The sequence below is a fragment of the Pagrus pagrus genome, assembly GCF_965226575.1.
Source record: "Pagrus pagrus genome assembly, chromosome: 15".
Lineage (NCBI taxonomy): Eukaryota > Metazoa > Chordata > Actinopteri > Spariformes > Sparidae > Pagrus > Pagrus pagrus.
The window spans coordinates 1,985,568-2,007,835 of NC_140199.1; the positions used below are offsets into that span (position 1 = coordinate 1,985,568).

General features: G+C 40.6%; 1 protein-coding gene across 3 annotated transcripts in view; it reads left to right on the forward strand.

Annotated features, from left to right (window-relative positions):
- LOC311270888 (kinesin-like protein KIF20B) overlaps positions 1-22,268 on the forward strand; it is a 46,770-nt gene that overhangs the window by 11,258 nt on the left and 13,244 nt on the right. For all 3 annotated transcript variants that reach the window (XM_084376114.1, XM_084376113.1, XM_084376115.1), the window contains exons 18-30: positions 103-287; positions 374-841; positions 1,032-2,230; positions 2,691-2,829; positions 3,178-3,300; positions 3,508-3,568; positions 4,155-4,280; positions 4,686-4,816; positions 4,991-5,146; positions 6,033-6,209; positions 7,490-7,609; positions 8,888-8,995; positions 10,351-10,560. In XM_084376114.1, coding sequence (XP_084232240.1) covers positions 103-287; positions 374-841; positions 1,032-2,230; positions 2,691-2,829; positions 3,178-3,300; positions 3,508-3,568; positions 4,155-4,280; positions 4,686-4,816; positions 4,991-5,146; positions 6,033-6,209; positions 7,490-7,609; positions 8,888-8,995; positions 10,351-10,560 — 3,203 coding nt within the window. The remainder of the gene's footprint in view (positions 1-102; positions 288-373; positions 842-1,031; positions 2,231-2,690; positions 2,830-3,177; positions 3,301-3,507; positions 3,569-4,154; positions 4,281-4,685; positions 4,817-4,990; positions 5,147-6,032; positions 6,210-7,489; positions 7,610-8,887; positions 8,996-10,350; positions 10,561-22,268) is intronic.

Sequence of the window (22,268 nt, forward strand, 5' to 3'; positions counted from 1 at the left end):
TATATTTCTATGATTTATTACAAAATAGACAGTTGGAAAGCTGTGTCAGCTCTAGCTTTTCATATCCTGTTGTGTATCTTCTTTCTTTGTGTTGTTTTCCAGGTGAAGCCAGTGAAGTCGTGGATGAGGAGAGAAGGAGGCTTCTCTTTCAGCTCCAGCAGAAGTCATCAGAGGTTGCCCAGCTGGAGAAAAAAGTTGGAGACCTGCAGAGGGTGGCAGAATGGGGCTCACAGGGCCACTCCTTGCTGGTTGCGGAGGGGGGTTCATGTGAGAGAGACCCGCTGCAGGTAAGGTCCACATAACAATCAGGAGATGTTGATTTAATGCTTTTTAAAGATTAAGATAGGAATTAATCAATACTCCCATCACCCAGGAGGCGTTGGCTGCCCTTGAGAAGGAGAAGAGAGGCCGAGAAGACGCCCTTGCAGCTCTGGAGTATCAGACTATGGGAAAAGAGGAGGCACTGGCTTCCTTAGAGGAGGAAAGGAAAGCAAGGGAGGAGGCCCTTGCCACAATAGCGGAACTGAAGAGAAGCAAAGAGGAGGTGCTAGCATCCCTCAAAGAAGAGAGAAAAGGCAAGGAGGAAGCCGTAGTGGCCCTTGAAGCTGAAAGGAAAACCAAGGGGGATGCGATTGCAGCTCTAGCAGAAGAGAAGCAAAGCAGAGAGAATATACTTGCAGCTCTTAGTGAGGAGCATAGTGGCAAAGAGGCGGCTCAGGAGATGAACAAGAAGGAGATCAGCAGGCTGGTGGAGGAGAGAGAAAAGAGCCAGCAGGAGGGTGATGCACTCCGACAAGAAGTCAGAGAGCTGACTGCCAAACTAGAAGCCACAGAGTGCAAGGTCAGTATTCATAGAGACAAGTCTGATATTTGATATGTGAATCCTTGGCTGTTCAGTGTCTGAACAGCCAAGGATTTTAAGTCAGCTTTTAAGTTTTGTCAAGTTTTGCAAGTGGCTTTTGCGTAGGTAGTGGAATAATGGTTATTTATGTTTTGTTAATGGCCTTTTTTTTTTACTAAATTTACCACAGGTGACCACTGAGATGGAGAGAGCTGAACAAGCATTGGTCCAACTCCAAACTGCTCAGGCACAACTGGGCGAACACTCCAAGGAGATGCAGGAGAAAACTACCCAGATCCACACCCTGATGCATGAAGTTCAAAGCCTGAAACAGGAAGTGCAGAATTCAGCAGCCTCATGTGGTGGTGACGATGATCAGCTGAGAGAGGAAGTGTCAGAGCTGAGGAAGAATCTGGATGAGGAAAAGGAGACAAATGAGAGCAAGCACAGACAAATCCTGGAGCTGGAGCGTGAGCTAGCTCAGGCAAAAGAACAGCTGGCACACAAACAGCTGATCTCTGACCAGCAGCTGGAACAGCTGAATCATCAAGAAGCAGCTTCAAAACAACAAGTTGAAGAACTGAGAACAAAGCTTCAGGAGCAAGAAAATATATCCCAACAGCGCCTGGATGAACTCGGGTCCAAGCTGGAGTGCCAAGAACGTGCTTCCAGAGAGGAAGGAGAACAGCTGAAAACGAAACTTGAAGAACAAACACAGGCTTCGAAAAAGCAGGTAGAGGAGCTCAATGAGAAGCTGCACGAACAAGAAGTGATATCACAACAGCAACTGGACGAGTTAAAACACAACCTAAGTGAACAAAAAGAAACCTCTGGTAAACTTTTAGATGATCTTAAGCAAAAGCTCAGTGAGCAGGAGCGAACTGCAGAGCTGCTGAGGGCCGAACTAGAAGAAGCTAGGTGTAAAGGTTCAAACAGTTCCTCTAGCTCTGCTGCTGAAGGAGAAGAGCTCAAGAGGTTGAACGCTGATCTCCAGAATGAGGTCGCATCCCTGAGGGCAAAGATTGTCAACATGGAACAAACGAAGGAGTCTACGAGCAAAACTGAAGCTCAGCTAGCTTCTTCAGAAGACGAGAAAATGCTAAATGAAAAGAACAGACGGGCGGAGGAGAAGCTAGCAGACTTGGAGAAAGCGTCGGCAGAGAGAGAGGCAGAGCTGCAGAAAAAGCTGCTGGAAAAGGAGGCACAGGTGACATCTCTGCAGAAGAGCCTACAGGAGGCACAGGAGCGGCGGGAGGAGGAGGAAAGCCAGGCAGTCCAGGAGGCCCGGCGCAGGGAGGTGGAGAGACGCAGGGAGCTACTGGCTGTGGCGCATGAAGCCATCGCTCAGAAGGATGCAGAGCTGGAGAAGAAAGCTGAGGAAATTAGCAGGTAACCAGTCGTTTCCTTCACATATATCAGGGAAGGATAGTACATCTTCAAAATATTATCAAAGGTTGGACCCTCTTATGAGAAGAGGTGTGCCAATCCCCCAATACCACAATTAGGTCTGACTTTTAATTGTTATTTTTTTCCCCCCAGCACTGAATGCTTTGCCATTACTGTATAAGACTATTGACAGATTTTTTTGGAGAAGCAGTGTCATTGTATGAACCTTTCTCGTGGTTCTGTGCTAGACTGGATTATTCTGTCACTGTGAAATACCTTTCTCTGTATTATCTTGCCTTTCATCTCTCCACAAGTACCTTGTTGTCCAGGAAGTTTTTTTATTAATCCATCTATCCACCAGCTGTTTTAAAGACTTTGAAAAATGTTGTTCTGGACCACAATGTACTATTGTGTCTTTGAAATCACTTGTTGCATTTCACTGTTATCTCGTACACTCTCCCAGACTGAAGGAAAATGCCAAACAGGACATGGAGAAAGCCAAGAGCCTCAGCCTCGACCTGCAAAGGAAAGATGACGACACTTCAGACCTCAGAGAGAAACTAGCCGACTACAAGAAGCAGATCCAGCAGGTCCAGAAGGAGGTACACAAATTATCTTTTTAAAAACCTAAACATGGTCACACCGAAGTGAAAACAACCTCAAGGAGCAGCTGATTTTTAAACTGTTGGTGTCACTATGCAGCAAAGAGATGTCTCTCTTGGGAATGCAGCATGGTTTCTGATTTATTGTCTACATTAAGCTGAATACAGCTGAAAGGTAATAAGGTCTCGTACAAATAAGAATAAAATATTCATACTTGCTTGGGGAAACTCCAACACAAAACATTTCCACATCACTGGATATGAGTGAGACACTGACATAAGCAGGCAGCTTGAGTTTCTTTTATCTATAATGTGTAAACTTTTGTTCGTAACTTTTCTTTTCTGAAGATCTCGGCCATGAGAGAAGAGGAAAAGTCTTTGAGGCAGAAGCTGTCTGACATGGAGAAAGCTAAGAAGCAGCTTCAGTGTGACCTTGCCAACAGAGATAGAACCATCCAGCAGCTCAAAGTGGTGAGATAATCTGTTTTCTTACGCTCGCATTTACCAAAACAAATCCCTGAAGACTTCAGCTCTGTTTTCCATGGAAGAGCAGCACCCTCATGCTGTTGTGTGCCAGTAAGGAATCTAACAGATTTCCCTTTGACCGCCTCCGTACTCCAGTAGTGAAGTGCCATCTTTATGCTTTCCTCATCTCCTCCTCCTCCTCTCTTCTTCTAGGATCAATCATCTGACACAAAGTCTGACCAGACACTCCAGCTCTACCAGAAGGCCTGTAAAGGTAAACAAAATGCGTCTTTGTGTATCTGACATTATTTGAATACCAAGCAAAGATAAAATACAGAGTTGAGAAGCTTGTATCAGATTTTAATTTGACTTTAAAGCTGCTACTCTCTTTGTCGCCTGGTTGGACGTTTCTCTGATTTGTGGCTTTCAGAAGGCAACAAACTATTTAAACTTTTCAAACAGAAGACACAAATTTAAGAAAAGTCAAAATATCTTTGAGCTCTGAAGATTTTTTTCCAGTATACTACAGTGGTTATATTTAATATTTAATTAATAATGATATTTAATTTATTGGTTACACCGCGAGCCTTTCCCTTCACAGGCATACATTTGCAGTTCCTTCCCATTGTGCACACGTTGCTAGACTTTGCATCGTTAACACACATCTAAAAATACAGCACCAGCTTACTCCTCCTTTATCAAGCCTAGATTATGTTTTGTGGAAGGGCAGTGAAAGGAGAATACCTCCCTCAGGGATCAACATATCATAGTAAATATATTGTTGTATGGGGGCCAGGATGCTGTTCTGCATGTAAAACTGTTTTGGGTGGCTGGCTGAGTGCGTTGCTGTTGATTTGTAGACCTTGAAGCCAAGGAGCGCGTGTTGGAGGACATGCGTTTGGCTCTGACGGAGCAGGAGGAGACACAAGACCAGATGGAGCAGGTGTTGGAGGAGAAACTTGACCTAATCCAGGAGCTCTCCAGTGGTAAGACACAGGATCTTAAAATAAAAAAAAAGCATGAAAAGCAAACACAGACATTGTGAAATTGTGGATTTCATTGTTTAGAATTTAAAATGAGGTTTGGCCCCAAGGCAGCTTACTCTAATCCTCTTATCCCTGCAAACTACAGAGAGACAAGAATGTTCATAAAAGACCGTAAATGAAACTGACTAGACACTGAGACTGGAGCAAACTTGTATTTTCTCACAGCCACAAGACATTTTAACTGGCTACCAAAGTCAGGCCAGTAAGTCCGACAGTGTTGGGTAGCTAGATATGAGGACAAAAACATGAAGGATGAATACATATCCATATATTTTATATAAAGTCTAAAACTACCTATTTCGTCTTTAAATGTGAGTCTTAACTTTCTGGTTTCTACAATTTCAGAGGTGGATAATTTGAAAGGGATGTTGTTGCAGCAGAACCGCGCAAACAACACACACCTTCAAGTCGAGAACCCATCCGATGACCTTAAAGCTGCCAGACGGGAAGCTGCTCAAGCTCAGGACAGCTTGAAGGTAATGAAGGAAAACATCCCAACAGGAATACTGATGATTAAAAGTTAATTCTTGGTGAAAATCAGATAAATAAAGAATATTTTTCCTGATGTTTCTGAAGATTCTTAGTCATCCACAAAGTTGGGGCAGCAATATTTGTATACCCCCCTAGAAATAAAACACATTTGCTTACAGCTGGTTGCAGAGAAACATCAAGCGGAACGTAAAAAGTGGCTGGAGGAGAAGCTGTACCTGATTGGCCAAGCTAAAGAGGCAGAGGACAAGAGGAACCAGGAAATGAGGAAGTTTGTTGAAGACAGAGAGCGCTACACTCGGCAGCAGAGTCAGCTGGTAAGAGGGGGATGATATGCAGACATGCTCAACGCTAGTTTAAACACGTAAACATGCCACTGTGTTCGTATAAAGGAAAAGGGATTATGCAAAGGGGTGATGTTAAACTTCTATCCATTTTGCGTGCACCCAGAGCTCCCCACTTTTTCATCAGCTCAGATGATGCTTTTCACCTCATCTGGGAGATGTAAGGGCTGTTGTATCAACCACAGATTGGACTGTAAAACAAGGCTGTGCTGATCAAATATGAACTAAACCATGAGCCTGATGATTGTGGAATTTCTCCTACGGTTTTGATTTAATATGATATTGTTTACCAAATCCAAGCACCACCCAACTCACATGTCATCATTCAGTGAGCGTGTTTATTGGTCCTGTGCAGCGCAGTGCATTCTGGTTCTTGAAGGTTTTCTAACTTTTGAGCAAAAGGGAATCCCATTCTCCAAGTTCACAAATATTTACGTCTTTGTACTGTGCGGACAGCACATTTTTATTCAAGGCCCATCTTTCCAGTGGTGAAATACTTTAATGTCCATGCACAGCTGAACAAAAGAACTTGCACCTGCAGCTAGAAAAATAAATCCATCTTACACTGATTAAGGTTAAACCACAGCTGACAATGTAGAGCTAAACCTGACAAGCTGAGTCTGAAATTTCCAAAGTGGCCACTGTCCAGAGGATAAACCCTTTCGATTTGGGTAAAGCTAATTTATCCAGAAATGTGTTTTTTTTGGGGGGGGGGGATTTTTTTGATCATTTCAGCCTCACTGATGCACTTTAGGCTATTATATTCTCTTTTTTTACAATTATCTGAGTTTATTATCTTTTGAGTCATTCACACGTACAGCCACCTAATACTTTGCATCTACATTTCCCTCTGTCTCAGGAGTCCTTGTCATCCCAGCTGGCTGAGAAGGAGCAGACCATGGAGAAGTGGAGGAAGGAGAGAGACACTCTGGTATCAGCGTTGGAGGTCCAGTTACAGAAGCTTCTTTCCAGCCAAGCCGAGAAAGACAAACTCATCCAACAGCTACGCCAAAATAACACACAGCCACCACAAGAGGTCAGTATGACATAAGGATGAAAACAGGTACATGGATCACACACTGACTACAAAATTGTGAGTGAAACATCCTGAAATATTACATCTGCTTAGAAGAATAAGAGGAAGGTTAAAGAAGGTGGTGTGAGGCACAAGTTACATATTGATATTTGCCCTCAACTTTTAATGGATTATTTAACCAAAAGTAGCAAAAACTATAAAAAGTAGCTGTTCTCTCCTGCTTTGAAAAACCCCAGGACTGTATGTTTAACCGCTGTAGACACTGCAGTCGGTGATGTCGGAGCACTTGGTTCTCATCACCTGTCAAGGCAAAACAGCTGTTGTGATGTTATTGATTGAGGGTTAGCCAGAGGTGAAACTTTACTGAATGTTTGAACCTGCAGAGCGCACCGCATCAACACTCTTCTGCCCCATTTAATTCGGTGTTGATTTACCTTTTGGATTGGATTTACTGGGGCAGCAAAATCCAAACGTTGTGCAGGGATCGAAGCTGAAAAACATCTCTCAGCCAACACCGTTATTGAAACCCTTCAGAAGAGACGGAGGGAAGGCGCGTCATTAAAACCCACTTTCTAGCAAAATTCAATAGATAAAGATAAAGAACTCCTTGTCTCTTTGTTAATTGGTTTCGGTGAGGGCCCTTGGTGCAGAGATTCCTTGCAGTTCTGCTACACTTTGTAGCAGCTTATCAGGATTTGGTTCACTAGTTTGACTCTGGTGAATCAGTAGTGTTAACATGGACTCTTATCTCTGCTCCACATATGTAACATTTCAGAATTTGCACTCTGCTCGCTCACATTTTGTCCTCACAGAGCCTTTGTGCAGTTTTCAAAATGATGTAATTTCTTTCTTTGTGATCAGCCGGCTCGTTTAGAATAACTGCAGAAAAGACGGCGTGAAGGCCAAGCTGTAACGATTCACCAAATTAAAATGATGCCAGGCTCAATGTCTGATGATGGTGGCTGTATTGATTTAAAAACCTGTATTAAGCAGAATTTTGCGAGAGAATAGCAGCTTATTTTATGCAGGCATCTCTGTGTCAGAACAGCCACAAAGGATACTCGATAAGTGTGAGAGAGCACAAAACCTGCAGCAGCAGGGAAATATCCAGACTGCAGTGCCAATCATACAAGGATCACTGAAAGCACTTATTATTCTGTTATTATCAACTAACAAGATTTCAAATAGGACGCTGTTGTAGTTCTAAATTGTGCTTTCTATATTGGTGATATTGGGATGTAGTATTGTATAGTTCACTGTCCATGAACTTCCTGTTTCAGAGTGGCGATGGTGGTGTCAGCGTGGCAGAGTTGCAGGCTTCTCTGTCCCAGAGGGAGTTGGAGATCCTGCGACTGAAGGAAGAGCTCGAGGCATCAACAGCCAAACAGGAGGACACACAGGTCAGTCTTGAAGGAATGCTGCACCCAAAGTACAATAAAATCTATAAAAATAATTGTAATCAAAAGAACTACCCACGCTTGATGGAAGATGGCTATTTAAAAAAAAAATGGGGTTTCATCTTTCACAGAGAAAATCTTTAATTTATGTCTCTTAAATAGTTTTCATGGTCGAGTTCAAAGACGTTTGCTGGCCCATATGTATCAGAATCTTACACAATTATGTTGCATAAATTTTTCTATTTTAAGCCCACCTGAACTCAAACTAGTAACAGACAACTTTTGTAAGTTATCAGTCTGAAGTAAATACTGATTGCACCGTTAATGGCTGTAGAAAAATGATCCACGTATAGTTTGGTTCCCTGTAATCCTCGCTTCACTATGCTGTTCGGTCTGCGCCACCAAAACAGGGAGAAGCATTGTTTTTCCTTGTCACTTGATATGATGGAATAACTGTGGAGGAGGAGTCGATGGAAAAAAATGTGTATTTGCACTTTAAAAATGCCATATCTTGGGAAAGCTTCTCAAACAACTCCTGTCATGGTACATTTCTGTTGTGTCTGGCCAACTTTTCAAACTGTTCAAACAAGAAAGCCATATGCTGAAAATGACTGTTTTTTTAGTTTTACATGAAAAAGAGGCATATTAAAACTAAAAGTTTAAGAATCCAGTTTTTCAGTTGAAGCCATAAATGCCTGTGATTCACAGGATGGGAGGCAGCAGCGTAGTTTTGCTCTCTTTTACATTTAAATCTTTTATAACTGATGTTTGCTTTTCATTTTCCGCTCAGGTCAGGAGTGAACAGGTCAGAGCGTGCAGGGATAGATAAAAGAGCCTCGTGTTTTGGCTTGAATCTGTGGTTTTCATTTCCTTTTTAAAGCTTTTCCCCAAAATTTAAACGCAAGATTAATTGTGAGGCTTTAAATTTGAAGGTAATAAACGAGTGGAACAGGATTCCTGGATTTAACTCAGAACATGAAGTTGCATGTCAGCGACACAGAAAATGTCTCTGGCTGCTTTATTTATTCATAGTTTGTCCTCAGGTGTTCTCCATCTTCCAAGTAACACAAAAATATGGACAACAGACCACAGACTGTTAGTTAGGATCTTTTTGAATTCCTTGGTATGATCTTGAGTACCGTCTTAACCGCAAGGTATGAAAAAAGGTCAAGTCTAGCGGTGTCACTGTAAGTTGACACCACTAAATCATGTATCAACACTTTATCATGCCTATAATCACGATTTATGTTATTTCAATTTCTCTTATTCTTTCTGCATCAGACTAAACGCAACGAGAGCCCTGCTACAGTGGTTGAGAAACCCCAGAGTGATACCATTAACAGGAGGTCAGGAAGAGGGAGGGATACCAGAGCGTCAGTCAGCAGTCAGGTAAGCTCATGGACTGACATGAGGACGAGCAAAAGTTTCATTTTGTGTTGACAGAAAGATGCTGAACACACAGATGAAGGAAGGTGATCAGAGGCGTTTGTCTTTTCCACGTTTTACAAATCCGTTTTAAAGTTCAGTTTTGATAGAAACTCACTTGACAGAAATTCTGCTGGTTGATTTGAGTCTTATCACACTTTATAAAAAGATTTATGTATTCAAAATTGAAATCCTGTCATCCTAATTGCTTTGATGCTTTGGTGGTTTGAGGTAGACACTGCTCATGACATTTAATCTGTACTTTATCTGTCTACCAGTCTTGTGGTAGGAGATATCACAGTCAGCCAGCAGCTGGTCAGACAGGAACATCAGACACAAATGAATAATGGAGCCTCATCATAATACTCATTTGCAAGATAATATGATTTCCAATTCTGTCGTTGTTCTTCAGATGGCAAAACGACATCTAATATGACCTTTCCAACATCAGATTTATCCAAAAGATTTTCTTTTTTTTTTACTTTCCAAACCTGAAAACCCGATACTCAATACAATCACACTCACTTCACACAGTGATTTGCCAGGAGTGCAGAACTGAGAAAGTCTGCGGTCACTTTGTGTTTGTGCATCATCGTGAATGCATTTGAGGAGAAATCCTCTAGTTTACCACCTTTTGAGTAGAACCATTCAACAGGTGTGAACATTTGTGCCTTTGGTGCTGATCAGACAAACTATTTTACCTCAATAGGTCAGTTAGGATTAGCTGTATTTGCGAGGTCATGTGAGGTCACAAATCCATTTCAGGCTTCAAGCTATGCACTTGTGGACCAACCACTCGCATTGAACCAATCAGCGTCCTTTGAGGAACCAATGGCAGCTACACATGAAAGCAACAAGCGCAGTTAAGGAGTGACGACCAGCTAGAGAAGCAACTTTTCATTATCAATTATCAAGTATTTTTTGAAAGTGCCAGCCCTTTTCCAAACAGTGTCTAACCATGTTGCCAGCGGGTTAAATGAAGACAAAGCCGCACCAAGCAATTTAGAAAACTTGAAACTTGATTCTGTGATGAAGGCTCTCAATTCTTTCTTTTTTTTTACGTACTTATTCAAGGCACATAGGTACAGAAACATTTGCCAGTGATAAGTGGGTATTTAACAATTGGCAGCCTGAATCTTTTTCAGATGTTGTGTTGCCCAGCAACATTTACACAGATATGGATACTTGGCTGTTGTGGCGACTGACCTCGGCACCATGTATGAACAGACAGGCCAGCCTTTATCCTCAGAAGTACACACATTTCTCTCTTGAGTGACCATGAGGCGACCCTTAACCTTAGATCGTGTGTGGTCCCACAGAGCTCAGCTGGCTGTCCGTCAGTGCTCGACTCGTCTGAGATTTCCACAGAGAACGGCAGGACGAGCCGCTTCCCCCGGCCGGAGCTGGAAATCTCCTTCAGCCCTCTGCAGCCAAATCGAATGGCCCTGCGACGCCAGGGAGAGGAGAACGCTGTCACCGTCAAAATCACCCGTTCAGCACGCAAGAGGAAGAGTGGAGAGATGGAGAAGGTACGAAACGATCAAACAAAAGCAGCTTCTCCACACAAACACCAGGTGTTGAAACATTTTTCATATCCAAACTAAGCTAAGTGAAAGTTATTAATCTGCAAATTCATTAGTGTGGTGGTTTAAGCTTTGAAGTCATTTTAACAATCTCAGGTCTTTATATATCCTACCAAGTCCCTCTGTATGAATCCACAGTTGTACTTGATGTTCCCCTCTCGGTTCCCTAAAAATAAATCCTCCCTAGATAACTATAAAAAAAAAAAAGATGAGCTTCAGAGAAAGGCTTTTTCAGTTACTTTCAGAGATGATACTTCATTTTTACACATGTTCTGTGGAAAAAATGTCGCAGTGAAACGTTTCCCTTAGCTCTCATCAGTCCAGCACCAGAAATGCTGGATTGTCTTGACAGGTACCACTCCACTGAGAATGGGGCAACAGCAGTTGTGAAACTGGAATTTCTACACTATTACATAATAATCTCAACAGTTACAATGTGTAAATAAGTTTGCAATTTTTCCATGAATATGTTTGCACGGTTTTAAATACATGTATGCAAAGCATGTGATTGTAATCTCTTCATCATCACTTGTGATTTCTACTTTCTCTTCCTCCGTTCCCCTTGCTGTAGCTTTCATATATAATGGAACATGATAAAACTTATAGAGGTAAAACAAAAAAGACAACAACAAAAAAAATAGGGTGACATTTAAAATCTCAAAGAAAGAAAAAGAAATAATGCAATTCATGTTGTCTTCGTGCCGACAGTGATGATCAGCTGCTGGCAAAAAGACAGACTTCTTTCTTGAAGCAGATCATTTAACTGCGTGACAAACTAAGATTAAGAGCAATCAACCAAGTGTGCTGTCCACTTTATAGAGGAGTACACCGACCAATTTGTTTGTTCTGCCATCTAGCGACACCGCCATTACTGCAGTGGCAGGTTGCAGTGACTCACTGTCTGCTGCTGACCGAAACACGGATATTTAGATTAAAGACGTTAGACAGTGCTCCCAGTTACTGATTGAGATACCTTTTTATATGTATGGCTAACATTCACATTATTCAGATTTTACATATTAGACATAGAGAAAGAAATAGAGAGAGAAAAAAACTGACCATCTGCCACATTTCAAGTGATCATACTGTGTGTCTACTTTTGGGTAATTCCCCAGATCTGTGTATAAAACACCTCTGTGTTTGAAAAGAAGATACTAATCGTAACAAGCAGACAGCTCACCTGTAGCCAGATGTAACACCTTGTCCAGTTATGACAGAGACTGCTTTCGCAATGTTTGATTTTTTGATGGCAAACAATTTTTTCCACATCCAAACTCCAGCGGTTTTTAAGAAACTGCTCCTGTCCTGTGTGTTCCTTCAAGGGAAACTCTGTTTCTGCCTGCTGCTATAACATTAGAGCATTCAGCACCACATCAGGAATAGCAGCATTTGTTCAGCAACACATTATCCATTGCTTTGAGCCATAGCTGTACCCTCTGTAGTCTTTTTACGGACGATGCTTGGGTTGTCTTTATCAGCGATGGATACATTTTTGTTGCTTCTTCAAAGCTTTTTCTTTCACTGCGTTTCACTCTCGCGTCAGATTTATTGAGCGTGAGTGTCCTGCCTCTTTCTCTTTACGCACAGTTTGTCACACTTGTCATTTGTTGATGCAGCGTCGAGAGAAATTATCAGTGGTTTTTTTGATGCAACAGATCCCCCACTAATACATGAAATCGCATAGAGACCTGTATCAAGGTTGTATTTTGATTAATCAAACAGCTTAAGGTAAAGGGGAAGAAACATTTGTGTAGACCGCACCTTCATAAAATGTCACATGTAATAAAATTCATTGTAGAAATGCATACAGTTTTATCTGGCACAAAATCCTCACCAAGAGCATTATGCACTTGCCAGAAGCTCAACAATTGCAGTTTGGATCCTGTGTAGGCGATGTGCGACTAGTAGAAGTAACAAGGTCAACGAACCAATCCCATCTGTGCCATTTGGAAACGGCTTACAGAGTCTTCATCCTGCGAACTGGTCGATACTACGGCTGTTCTGTGAAACCAATTGCAAGTCACACATTGTCATGAAATGTAATCCCAGTTTCCCATGGAAACAAGACCAGACTATATAGAAAACTGAAGCTGCACTAGAGGGTGAACAGTGTAAAGGTTGTTTTCAGGACAACGTCTCACAGGAAGTTGATTAAATGCAACGGAGGAGCTGCACTTACGTTAATTTGTTTGTTTTGAGTAATGCAAGGGAAGTAGGCTAATGCCTCTGTTACGTTTGGCTCCCAAAGGCATGTGACGCTAATACGAGCACATACTGTGTATATACACAACTCAGAGAGAAACATGCATTTTACCCTAGAAATCTGTGAAGTGTACACTTATTGTACAAGGTGTACAAGAAGAAATTGTACAATGTTGAAGAACATATATTCCAGTAATTTTAACTTTAATTGACACAATTTGTAACACAATTTCGACTCAATTTATAACTTGATATATGATGATAAAGTTATTTATTGTGTTGTGCATACTGCCCAGCTGGCATGGGTTCAGAAGACATCACAAACATATCAAGATAACAGCATATAGATGTTTGTCTACAGCAACATTTTTGAATTCATGACAACTGATTTAATAGCCCAACCTTAGTAGGCTAATGTAAATGTTAAAATTAAGCAGTCATTCCAATTAATTTTGGAATAAAAAAAAGAATATTTCAGTGTTTTCTTTGGACTCATTTCAACAATCGGCAGACGTTGACATCTTACAGTAAACCATCGTAGATGAAATTGCAGCCACAGCTGAAGTTTATTTTCATAACTGATGAATCTGCCAGTTATTTTCATTATAAATCGATTTTAATCATTTCGTCTATAAAAATGTCCACAATTGCTTCTTTTGACCAGCAGTCCAAAACCCAAGGAGCCCTTCTTTATTATCTTAAATGATAATGAAATCAGAATATTTTAAATGTAAGAACCTTGAACAAGCAAACGTTTTGCTTAAAAAAAGGACTTAATTTTTCAATCTACTAATAGATTAATCGATGAATTGTTGCAGCTCTAGACAGAATAAACTTCTAACAAAACATACAGTAGGTAGAGGAAGAAAAACGGTTCATAATTGTGCAAGTAAGGATATTTGGAAAATGTATTCAATCACATATCCTTTTTTCAAATACATACGTCTATACTTTTGATTTTTACAGCATATTTTCAAACAATTATTATTCAAATTTGCAATTTAATCCAGTCAACATACTATCTACTACATATAAACATACAATATATATGATACATACTGAATAGGCAAGAGAAATCATAGATGCCACATACAGGGAGAAACACACATACACTCATTTCAGTTATAGCACATGCATACACAGACACTAACATACCCCCCTCCCCCCTTGAGAACACTGAACAAGCGTCGCACTCGCAGGAACACAAGTTCAGTTACAGTTCACTTGTCACATCACTGTTCCGCTGTCGGGGTCTGCAAAGGTTAACGCTGGTTGCAGCTTCTACTACTCCTCCATTTGAGAAATCATTCACTGTTCTCTTGTGTCTTTGGCAGACAAATGTTGAACATGCATCATAGCTGCATTTTGAAAAGTATAAGATCTTTTTTTTTTAGAATAGTTTCTACTCATTATGTATTCTCATTGAATCTAAACGTAGTAAATGTTAATTTGCTGAATAAAAACTACGTATCTCTGAGCAAATAGCAGAAGAGACCTTTCAATTTCTTCCGCTAGATTGTGGCTGTATAATAAACGATCAGTAAATATCTCCACCCCATGCTTCCAAATACAGCTATGTTAAGACTTTCTCTCTTGCACAGAAATATTATATCTCATCATTATTGCAGTTTTACAGTGCTGGCTGCTCGTTGCGCTTCCTGTAAACACTCAATTTCCCTTGTTTCCACATCATCCCAAGTGGCAGTGTGCATGGGAGGTGCTGGAATATTCTGAGTGCTTAGGCATGAAAATACCTTATGCCAGTAATTCATACTTGCACGTGCTCAGTGTTTTAAGTTAACTACTGATAAAGTTACTTTAATAGCGATTGCGATGCGAGCCCTCATTGGAAAAAGGCAATTTTGTGCATGGCAAACCAGAATAACAAAGTGATGATGTGAAGATAATATCAAAAGGACAAATGAAGGAGACTGTGTTTTGCTTGATAGTCATGGTTGAGATAAACTTTGATGAGCATAGCAGCTCTCAAGTGTTGACTTGAAAAATGCTGCAGTCTACAGGCCTGAGGAATTCATGTCAAAGGTTTTTCTCTTGCATATTTCATTTTCATGTAATACAGCATCAAGAAGCAGTCCAAACATATCTGCAGCCTTAAAAGCAGTTATATTGCAACATGTACTCTGTCAGAATATTGAGGGATTTAGGGATGCAGCAGTTTGATGGTATAATTATAGTCCGTGGAAAATTCCCATTTGAGGTTTCATGATTATAATACATGAATTTCTTCCACAGCACTATGGATGTGTGAAATCACATGAGCAAACTTACGTAAAAGTTTTATTGTATTTTGACCCCACGGCATTTCTGTGTTGGCTTCTTATTAAACAGAGCCCATCTCTTGAAACAGAAATGATACAGTACAGGTGAGCATTATTTTAGAAATGGTGCAATGCTCCTTTCAGTGCAGTGTATACCAACGACAACAAAGCCCAACTCTCAGCTGCTTCAGAACACTCAGTGTTTTTTGTAAAATGAATGACGCAGCAAGCTTCGGTTCAAACACAAAAGTAGTTATTGAAAATTGTGTTATGCACGCATAAATTTAATGTGGTGCATAACTGAAGGACAGTTATTTTATTCCATCAGTTTTTATCACAGTTTTTGCTTCTTTTGGCGGTGTTGGTTGTGGTTATGATGCCATCCAATCTTTGTGCAGCTTGACAGATCTAAATCAGGTTGACAACCTCGCTCAGGGACTTGTTGGAAGTATTTTGACATCAGTTTTCACACCTTCAGTGACAAAAACAAACTTCCCTGAATAACTTTTTGACGCCAAGGGCAAGGGTATGAATTCTTTGCAGATTGTTGGTAGGCTTTCACCATGTTGAAAATAATAAAACCGACAAAGCTGAATATTTAGAATCTACTTATTCTTGTAAAAGCAATTTTGTTTAGCGGAGAAACATTTAAAAGACTGTTGGTAGAATACAGGTGCTCATTTGTGTCATCACATCACAGAGAAAAACTTAGCATGACCTCTATTCTACTGTTCGGTCAGCAAAAACTAAATCTGCCTGAACATTATCAATATTTAACAGGGTTAAGACAACTACCCATTTTGTCCCACAAACAAAGGTTTTTTGCAACAAGATGTTGTGAGCCTTGCCCTCTGCAGCAGTGTGTACACTGTGATGGCGTTAACACTTTATATGTGTCAATTTAGGGGTAAATAAAACTATATTTCATTAAAATAAACATTGACTTGTACGAATGGTAACAGATGGGCATTTTGATCGCAGCAGTCAGCTAATATTGCCTTGTATTTATACTGTACGTTTGAAAAGTGACCAAAGTTGTAGTTAGTGACTTTATATAAATGCTCTTGAGACTCAGCTTTTCTAGATGCATCTTGACTCTGCAGTCATCTTGATTCTGCAGAAAACGAACCTTGCTGAATAAAAGATGAAGATCATTTTAAGATGTCACCAAGAGAAAAAAACCCATTTAGAAAATGAATGAGGCAACTTTGAGATGCAGCAGCTTAAAACATGTTGCTCACTTAAGTGTTTTTGATTAACAGTTTGAAAAAGCAATAGGTCTCAAGGCAAACTGTCTCAAGGGCGCAGTATCATTGGCAGAATATTTTGCAGGATTAGTGGTGAGATAAAACCAGTTTCCAGTACTCGGACAACAAATGTATTTGATGCAGTCCTTTTAAGGAACCTGAAACCTTTTTGTTCAGAGCTCTTGTTTTCATTTAACCAATAAAAAAGAGCTGTCACATCTTGAAAATAGTAATACAAGCAGTTGTAGAAGTTGTACAAGAACTTTGAACAATGAAGTAAACGGCATAACTGAAAATTCACTGCCAAGACAGTTTGAAAAAACCTGGGATTAGGAACACATCAATACAAAATACTGACTCAATATCGGCATGCAAAAAACCTAAAGTAGCAAAGACTGTTCACCTGTAGGTTAGGTTTGACTACCCTTGTCTTGTGTTTAGGAATAGTTATTTTAAGTTGTTAGTAAAGAGAAATTAGTAATGCAATGAAGAATGCTCTCACTTTTCCTAATATTTTTAGTATACCAATTGATAATTATCAGACTTAGAGCAGTGAGAAGAAAGACACCTGCGACTGTGCATCTTCCCTCTTCATTACTTCAAAACCACCAGTCGTGAGAACAGTGTGAAGACGTGTTAGCCGTGTGCCTGCATGCTCTGACAAAAGCTCATTAGCTGGATCGTATTAGGCGACGTTCGTGCAACAAGTACTCCCCCAATGTAACTAGGTCCTTTGGACTCAGTCTCCTTGTACCCTGCTGGTGTGACGACATTTTCTCTTTTGATACCAGCAGTGGGAGTACTTATACATGGGGTGAGAGCTCTGAGATGAAACCCCAAAGTAATTCCACTAATGACTGCCGTTCTGCTGACTGAGCTAGGTTCAAGAGAGAGAACTGGAACAGAAACAGAGGAGAGGGAGGTGTAATGAAAAGCCCACAAAAAGATGTAGGTGTTTGTGTTGGGGAGCGGTTCTACGGCACATCCAAAGTGATGCGATGTTACATCAGATTTTATTCTGGGGATCTGGGACATTCAGTCAACATTAATGAATATGAAGACATCCCTCTTTAAAAAAGAAGTAAAAACAGAATGAGACAGGAGACCCAGACTGACTCTCCATAGGTTTGAATCTTTTTCTTGTCCTCTATAGCTGCACTACAGTTACATCAGGAAAAAAGATTTAATCATGGAAAACCCCACTGTTTCAAGAATCTTCCAACAGTGGAGTTAAAGCAAAACCTTACATTTATTTTGCCATTTGTACACATTTTTTTCTTATATTGTCTCAAAAAAAAAGAAGAAATCATTTCAGCCTTGTAGAGATGGCCCGTCTTTTTTCTTTTCTTCTTTTTGTACACTTTGTTCTTTAACCGATATCTCTGTTCACACTGCTGCAATGACCCAGTTTCCACTTGGAATGCAATGGTGTCTACCTCCATCTAAACATATGAGAAAAATGATAAAGGGTGTTTGAAGTGTCAAGGGCCCAAGGGTCATCAGAGCGTCAACACATCAATGACCCTGTCAGCCTTCATACAAAGGCAGGCCAACGGAGGTTGAAGTAATGTTTTGTACCCAACAACAGAAAAAGGATAGAAGATAAGGTGTCGAGAAAACAAAGGGGGGGAGGTGAGCTTTAAACAGAAAGAGAAATGGGCTCAAATAAATTGAGGGAAAAAAGTGCAGAGGGAGGTGGAGGCAGCACAGAAAGAATAAATTGAGTGAGATTGGGTGTGGGTCAGAGGGGGAAAATGCCAGCCGGGGAGGAAGAAAGTGAAATGAAACAAGATGGTGTAAAAGGACCGGCAGAGAAAGACGGCGGAGGGAATACAGCGATGGAGAGTGGGGGGTTGGAGGAAAAGAGGAGAAAGCGATTTGGAAAGAGGGGAAGGGAAAGATAAAAGTGACAGGCAAACTGAGTTGAAGCAAAGATTGGGAGGGGTTGGTGAGATGGCAAGATGAAAGAGGAGGGATTGTGGGTAGGGTGGTCGGAAAAGGAGCAGAGAGAATAAAAAGCAATGGAGGAGGGTAAAAGGGGAGCAGGAGAAGCCGACATGACAGTGACAGTTGCTGCTGAGAGTTTAGATCTGAGCAGAGTCTGACTGCGCAGCCTGTACTTAATGTACACATCCATTAACACAGCATCTCCCACAGGTTGTCGCTTTATTGCACACTTGGAAATGTAGATGTGTATACTTACTGTACCACCAGAAACCCATCGACGTATCTTTCTGTCAGAGGAAAATATAGGCTATAATTATTGACTCTCAGACACATGGTGCATTGTGTTTAAGTTAACTTGCCATTAGGGAAAAAGACAAAGGAGCTTCAGATTACTTGCTGTGTCACATTTTTACACTCTCTTCAATATGACATTGCATGTCTACTCAAAACCCCACACAGCATTGAGCGACACAGCCTATACTTACTGAAATTTACTGCCACCATTGACACAGCATGTAATTGATCACAGCGGCTCTCACCGTCCCTCTCCCACTCCAGCTACACAGCCTGAGGCTCTCTGCCTCATTCGTCACTACCAGGAGCTGGTGTGTGTGGAAATAACCTCTAAATATATACTGAAGCAACCAGGCAAGACAAAAACACTTGGTTAAAACTTGCAAAGGGGTTTTGTACATGGAAATTTTACTTGCGTCACAGGTTGTGGTTGAGCCTTGCTGAAATCACTCTGGGTAGGTGAGTGTTCGCTGTAAAGTATTATAAGAATTATTATTACTCAAAAACAACATTTTAAAAGAACATTCATGACGTTTGCATGGATATTTTTGTGGCCCAGTTAAGTGATATTTTTGATGTCTTGTGCGGCAGTTAGCCTGCTGAGTAACTCTCAGGTTTATGCTACTTACCTGGCAGCAAATGACTGGCAGGCAAAGTTGATGGAGACCAAACCAGAGCTAAACAGACGTATTGTTGCACTTAGACTGATCGTATGCATTTGTTTTGAACTCTTTCTGGCCCCGCAGGTTAATGCAGCTGTTTGATTTGCAAATGTCACAGAATCTGCACTTTAGTCTGCACAATTAATTGTTAATTAACAAGTGTGATAGCCAAATCGCATTGTTGCAATGTTTTGATAAAGTTAGTTTGTGTGAGTGTAGTGATGCAGCGATGTCCTGGCCTACAAACCTTGTTCTCCAGATGTAAGATAACACGTTTATTTGGTACAGTCCCCAACAAATGTCCCATCATTATTATTTGAGTTTTTTGGGGTTTTTTTTTTGTGAAAATAAAAATTGTATCTCTAAAATGATTATTTCCACTAAATCATTTGCAATATAATTTTTGGATTATGTTGTGCAGCCCTAATCTGCACACAACTACTAATTTTGTGTTGTGGGTGGAAGACCAGACCCACCAACCCCTATGATTTAAAAATGACCAAATTTACATGGATTGAAACTGCAAAAATAAGTCCCGGGGCCTTCACCTCGCAAATACATATTTTATTCTGCTCTTTTAAAACTGGCTTCACTCAAATAAACATGTAATAATGACTGCACATTTCCCGATGTTGCTTCAGGGTAACCGACATGCAGGTTGTCTGTTGCCAGAGGGCATTTTAGATTCGTCTGAAACTGACCCCGTAGAGCTCATCCCTGCCCCATCCCTTCACTCAATCTTTCTCACTGCGGTCTGTCTGCCCGCAGAGTCTTGGCCTATCCTTGATCCAGCCGAGAGTCAGCGGGAGCACAAGCAGAGAGCAAGTTCACCACTGATTAATGGGACAACACTTAATAAGGCCTCACAGAGGTCAGGGAGAGAGCGAGAGTCACAGAACAGACAGACTCACAAAGACAAACAGTGAGGTCCTCTGAGCTTTCAGCCAGCATTCAGGTCTGTCAGCTAAAAAAACTAAAACAACAGCTCAGTTTTGCTCTTTGGATCATTAATTGGAACGAGTTTTGAGTATTTATGGCCTGTGAGTTTCTGTTTGGCTGTGGTTGTGATGCATCAACACGAACGTGGATGAAGGTGACAAAGGAGAATTATAAACCACCATAACTTTTGTTCTTTTGGAGCTCAGATGGATTTTCTGAAGCACCTTTGACTAAGCAGTTACATGTTGGACTTTTTGGTTTTGTTTGGTGTTGCATCAGTTATTCTTGAATCGATTGTCTGAGTGAGTTCTTTGAGTTTGAGACATTTTGGGCTGGACATACATTTTTTTTAAAAATCGAAAAATAATCCCTCAGCAGAAAGCTTTTATCTGAGATCAACACGGAGGCAAATTAAAGTAAACATTAAAACTGCTGCAGATAAATGGCTTTAACATTTAAACAGTAGTTAATGCTTGATCTTTTCATTTAGAAAAATGAATTTGTTGGAGAGCCCTTTCAGTTTTAAGCAGGTCAGTGTGGAGGTGTTGAATAGGGAGAACATCCCTCAACTGAAGGACCCAGATTCAAGTGTGCCTCCTCCTCTATGTCCGGTAATACTCAATCAGAAGGGGTTCAAGGTTTGATGAGGATAGTCAAGTCCTGTGGTTAGGTTTTTTATAAAGATGGAGATGATGCATAAATCACAACAGGTTGTTGCTACACAGACTATAACTGGACAAAGAAACAAATTCATGTTGGTTTTATGATAAAGCAGCCTCACCCTTTAAACCTCCTTAGTGTTTTGGGCTGTGGTGGTGGCTTCGATACTACAAAAATACTACATTTTCTACACAAATAATCCCTTCAGCACTAATTGAGCACAACTGAGATTGTAACACTCCTAGAAGTCACAGCAGCACGTAAATCTTAAACAATGCTTCCACTGCTGATTATATTTGTGATTTCTTCCATCAGTATTTTCCTCTTGACACTTAGATAGCTGTGTTTTTGTGGCATCCTCACAGAAGGCAACACGGGGAGTATTTATTACACATACGTATGCACACAGTGATACTGTTTTAAACAGCTGTAAGCATATGCATGTTAATGTCCTCCCTCTGTGTCTGTGCCTGTAAACATCACACAATAGATACAACAGATATGGATCTACAAACACAGATCTTATTGGTATTTCATTTAACATGAGTACAGCATGGAGTAGTGGGCCAGTTGGGGGTCCAGCCGAGCCTGATGATGAGACTCGTGATGGCACCAGTGGCACTTCACATCCAGAGCCATCAGGAACTGAACTATATCAACTTTTAATGCTTCCTTTCAAAATTACATGAAACATTAAACTATGTCAGGGCCTTTTCCTCATTAGTGTCTGACGAGGCCATGTAAAACTCCAAAATGAACTGTACTGTAAGATACATGAGTTATTATGTTGGTGAAGCCACTTTCACTTCTATCCAGTAAATATAAAGCGAGCAGCCAGTTAGCTTGTTTTAGTATTATTAAGACTGTAAGCAGGGGGACACAGCTGGTTTCCCTCTGCTAACATAGGGTGAAATTATTACACTTCTGTAAATAATGTTATTACTCAGTTAAAATGTAAAATAGTTTTGGAGGCTTTACAAGGTTCAATATGAAGGTCAGGTTAGGGTTCAAAAATCTACTTCCTTGAGGTCAATTTTTATGAGCCCCTCTACAAATTAGGGATACATGATATAATGAAGTTATCGGCTTGATAATGGGAAGTTTATATTAACCAGTTAGACAATAAGGAAAATACAGGCGAACAATATAACCCAAAATAAAAAGCAAGATTGCTTTCATTGACTTCACAAGCGCAGCATCTACACACTGATACAGTAGGTGGCAGGACGTAGCTTTTGAAGGTGGTTGGAGATCCAAAATCAGTCAAAAACTTTAGGTTAGCCTACAAAAATATGTCAACTCTATTGCTTTACACCATTACCTCAAGTCACCACAAACAGTGCTTAGCAGTACAGAGAGAAATAATGCTAAATCTCTCTCCTACATTAACACAGTTAACTGTTTTTAGTGGTTCTGCATATTGC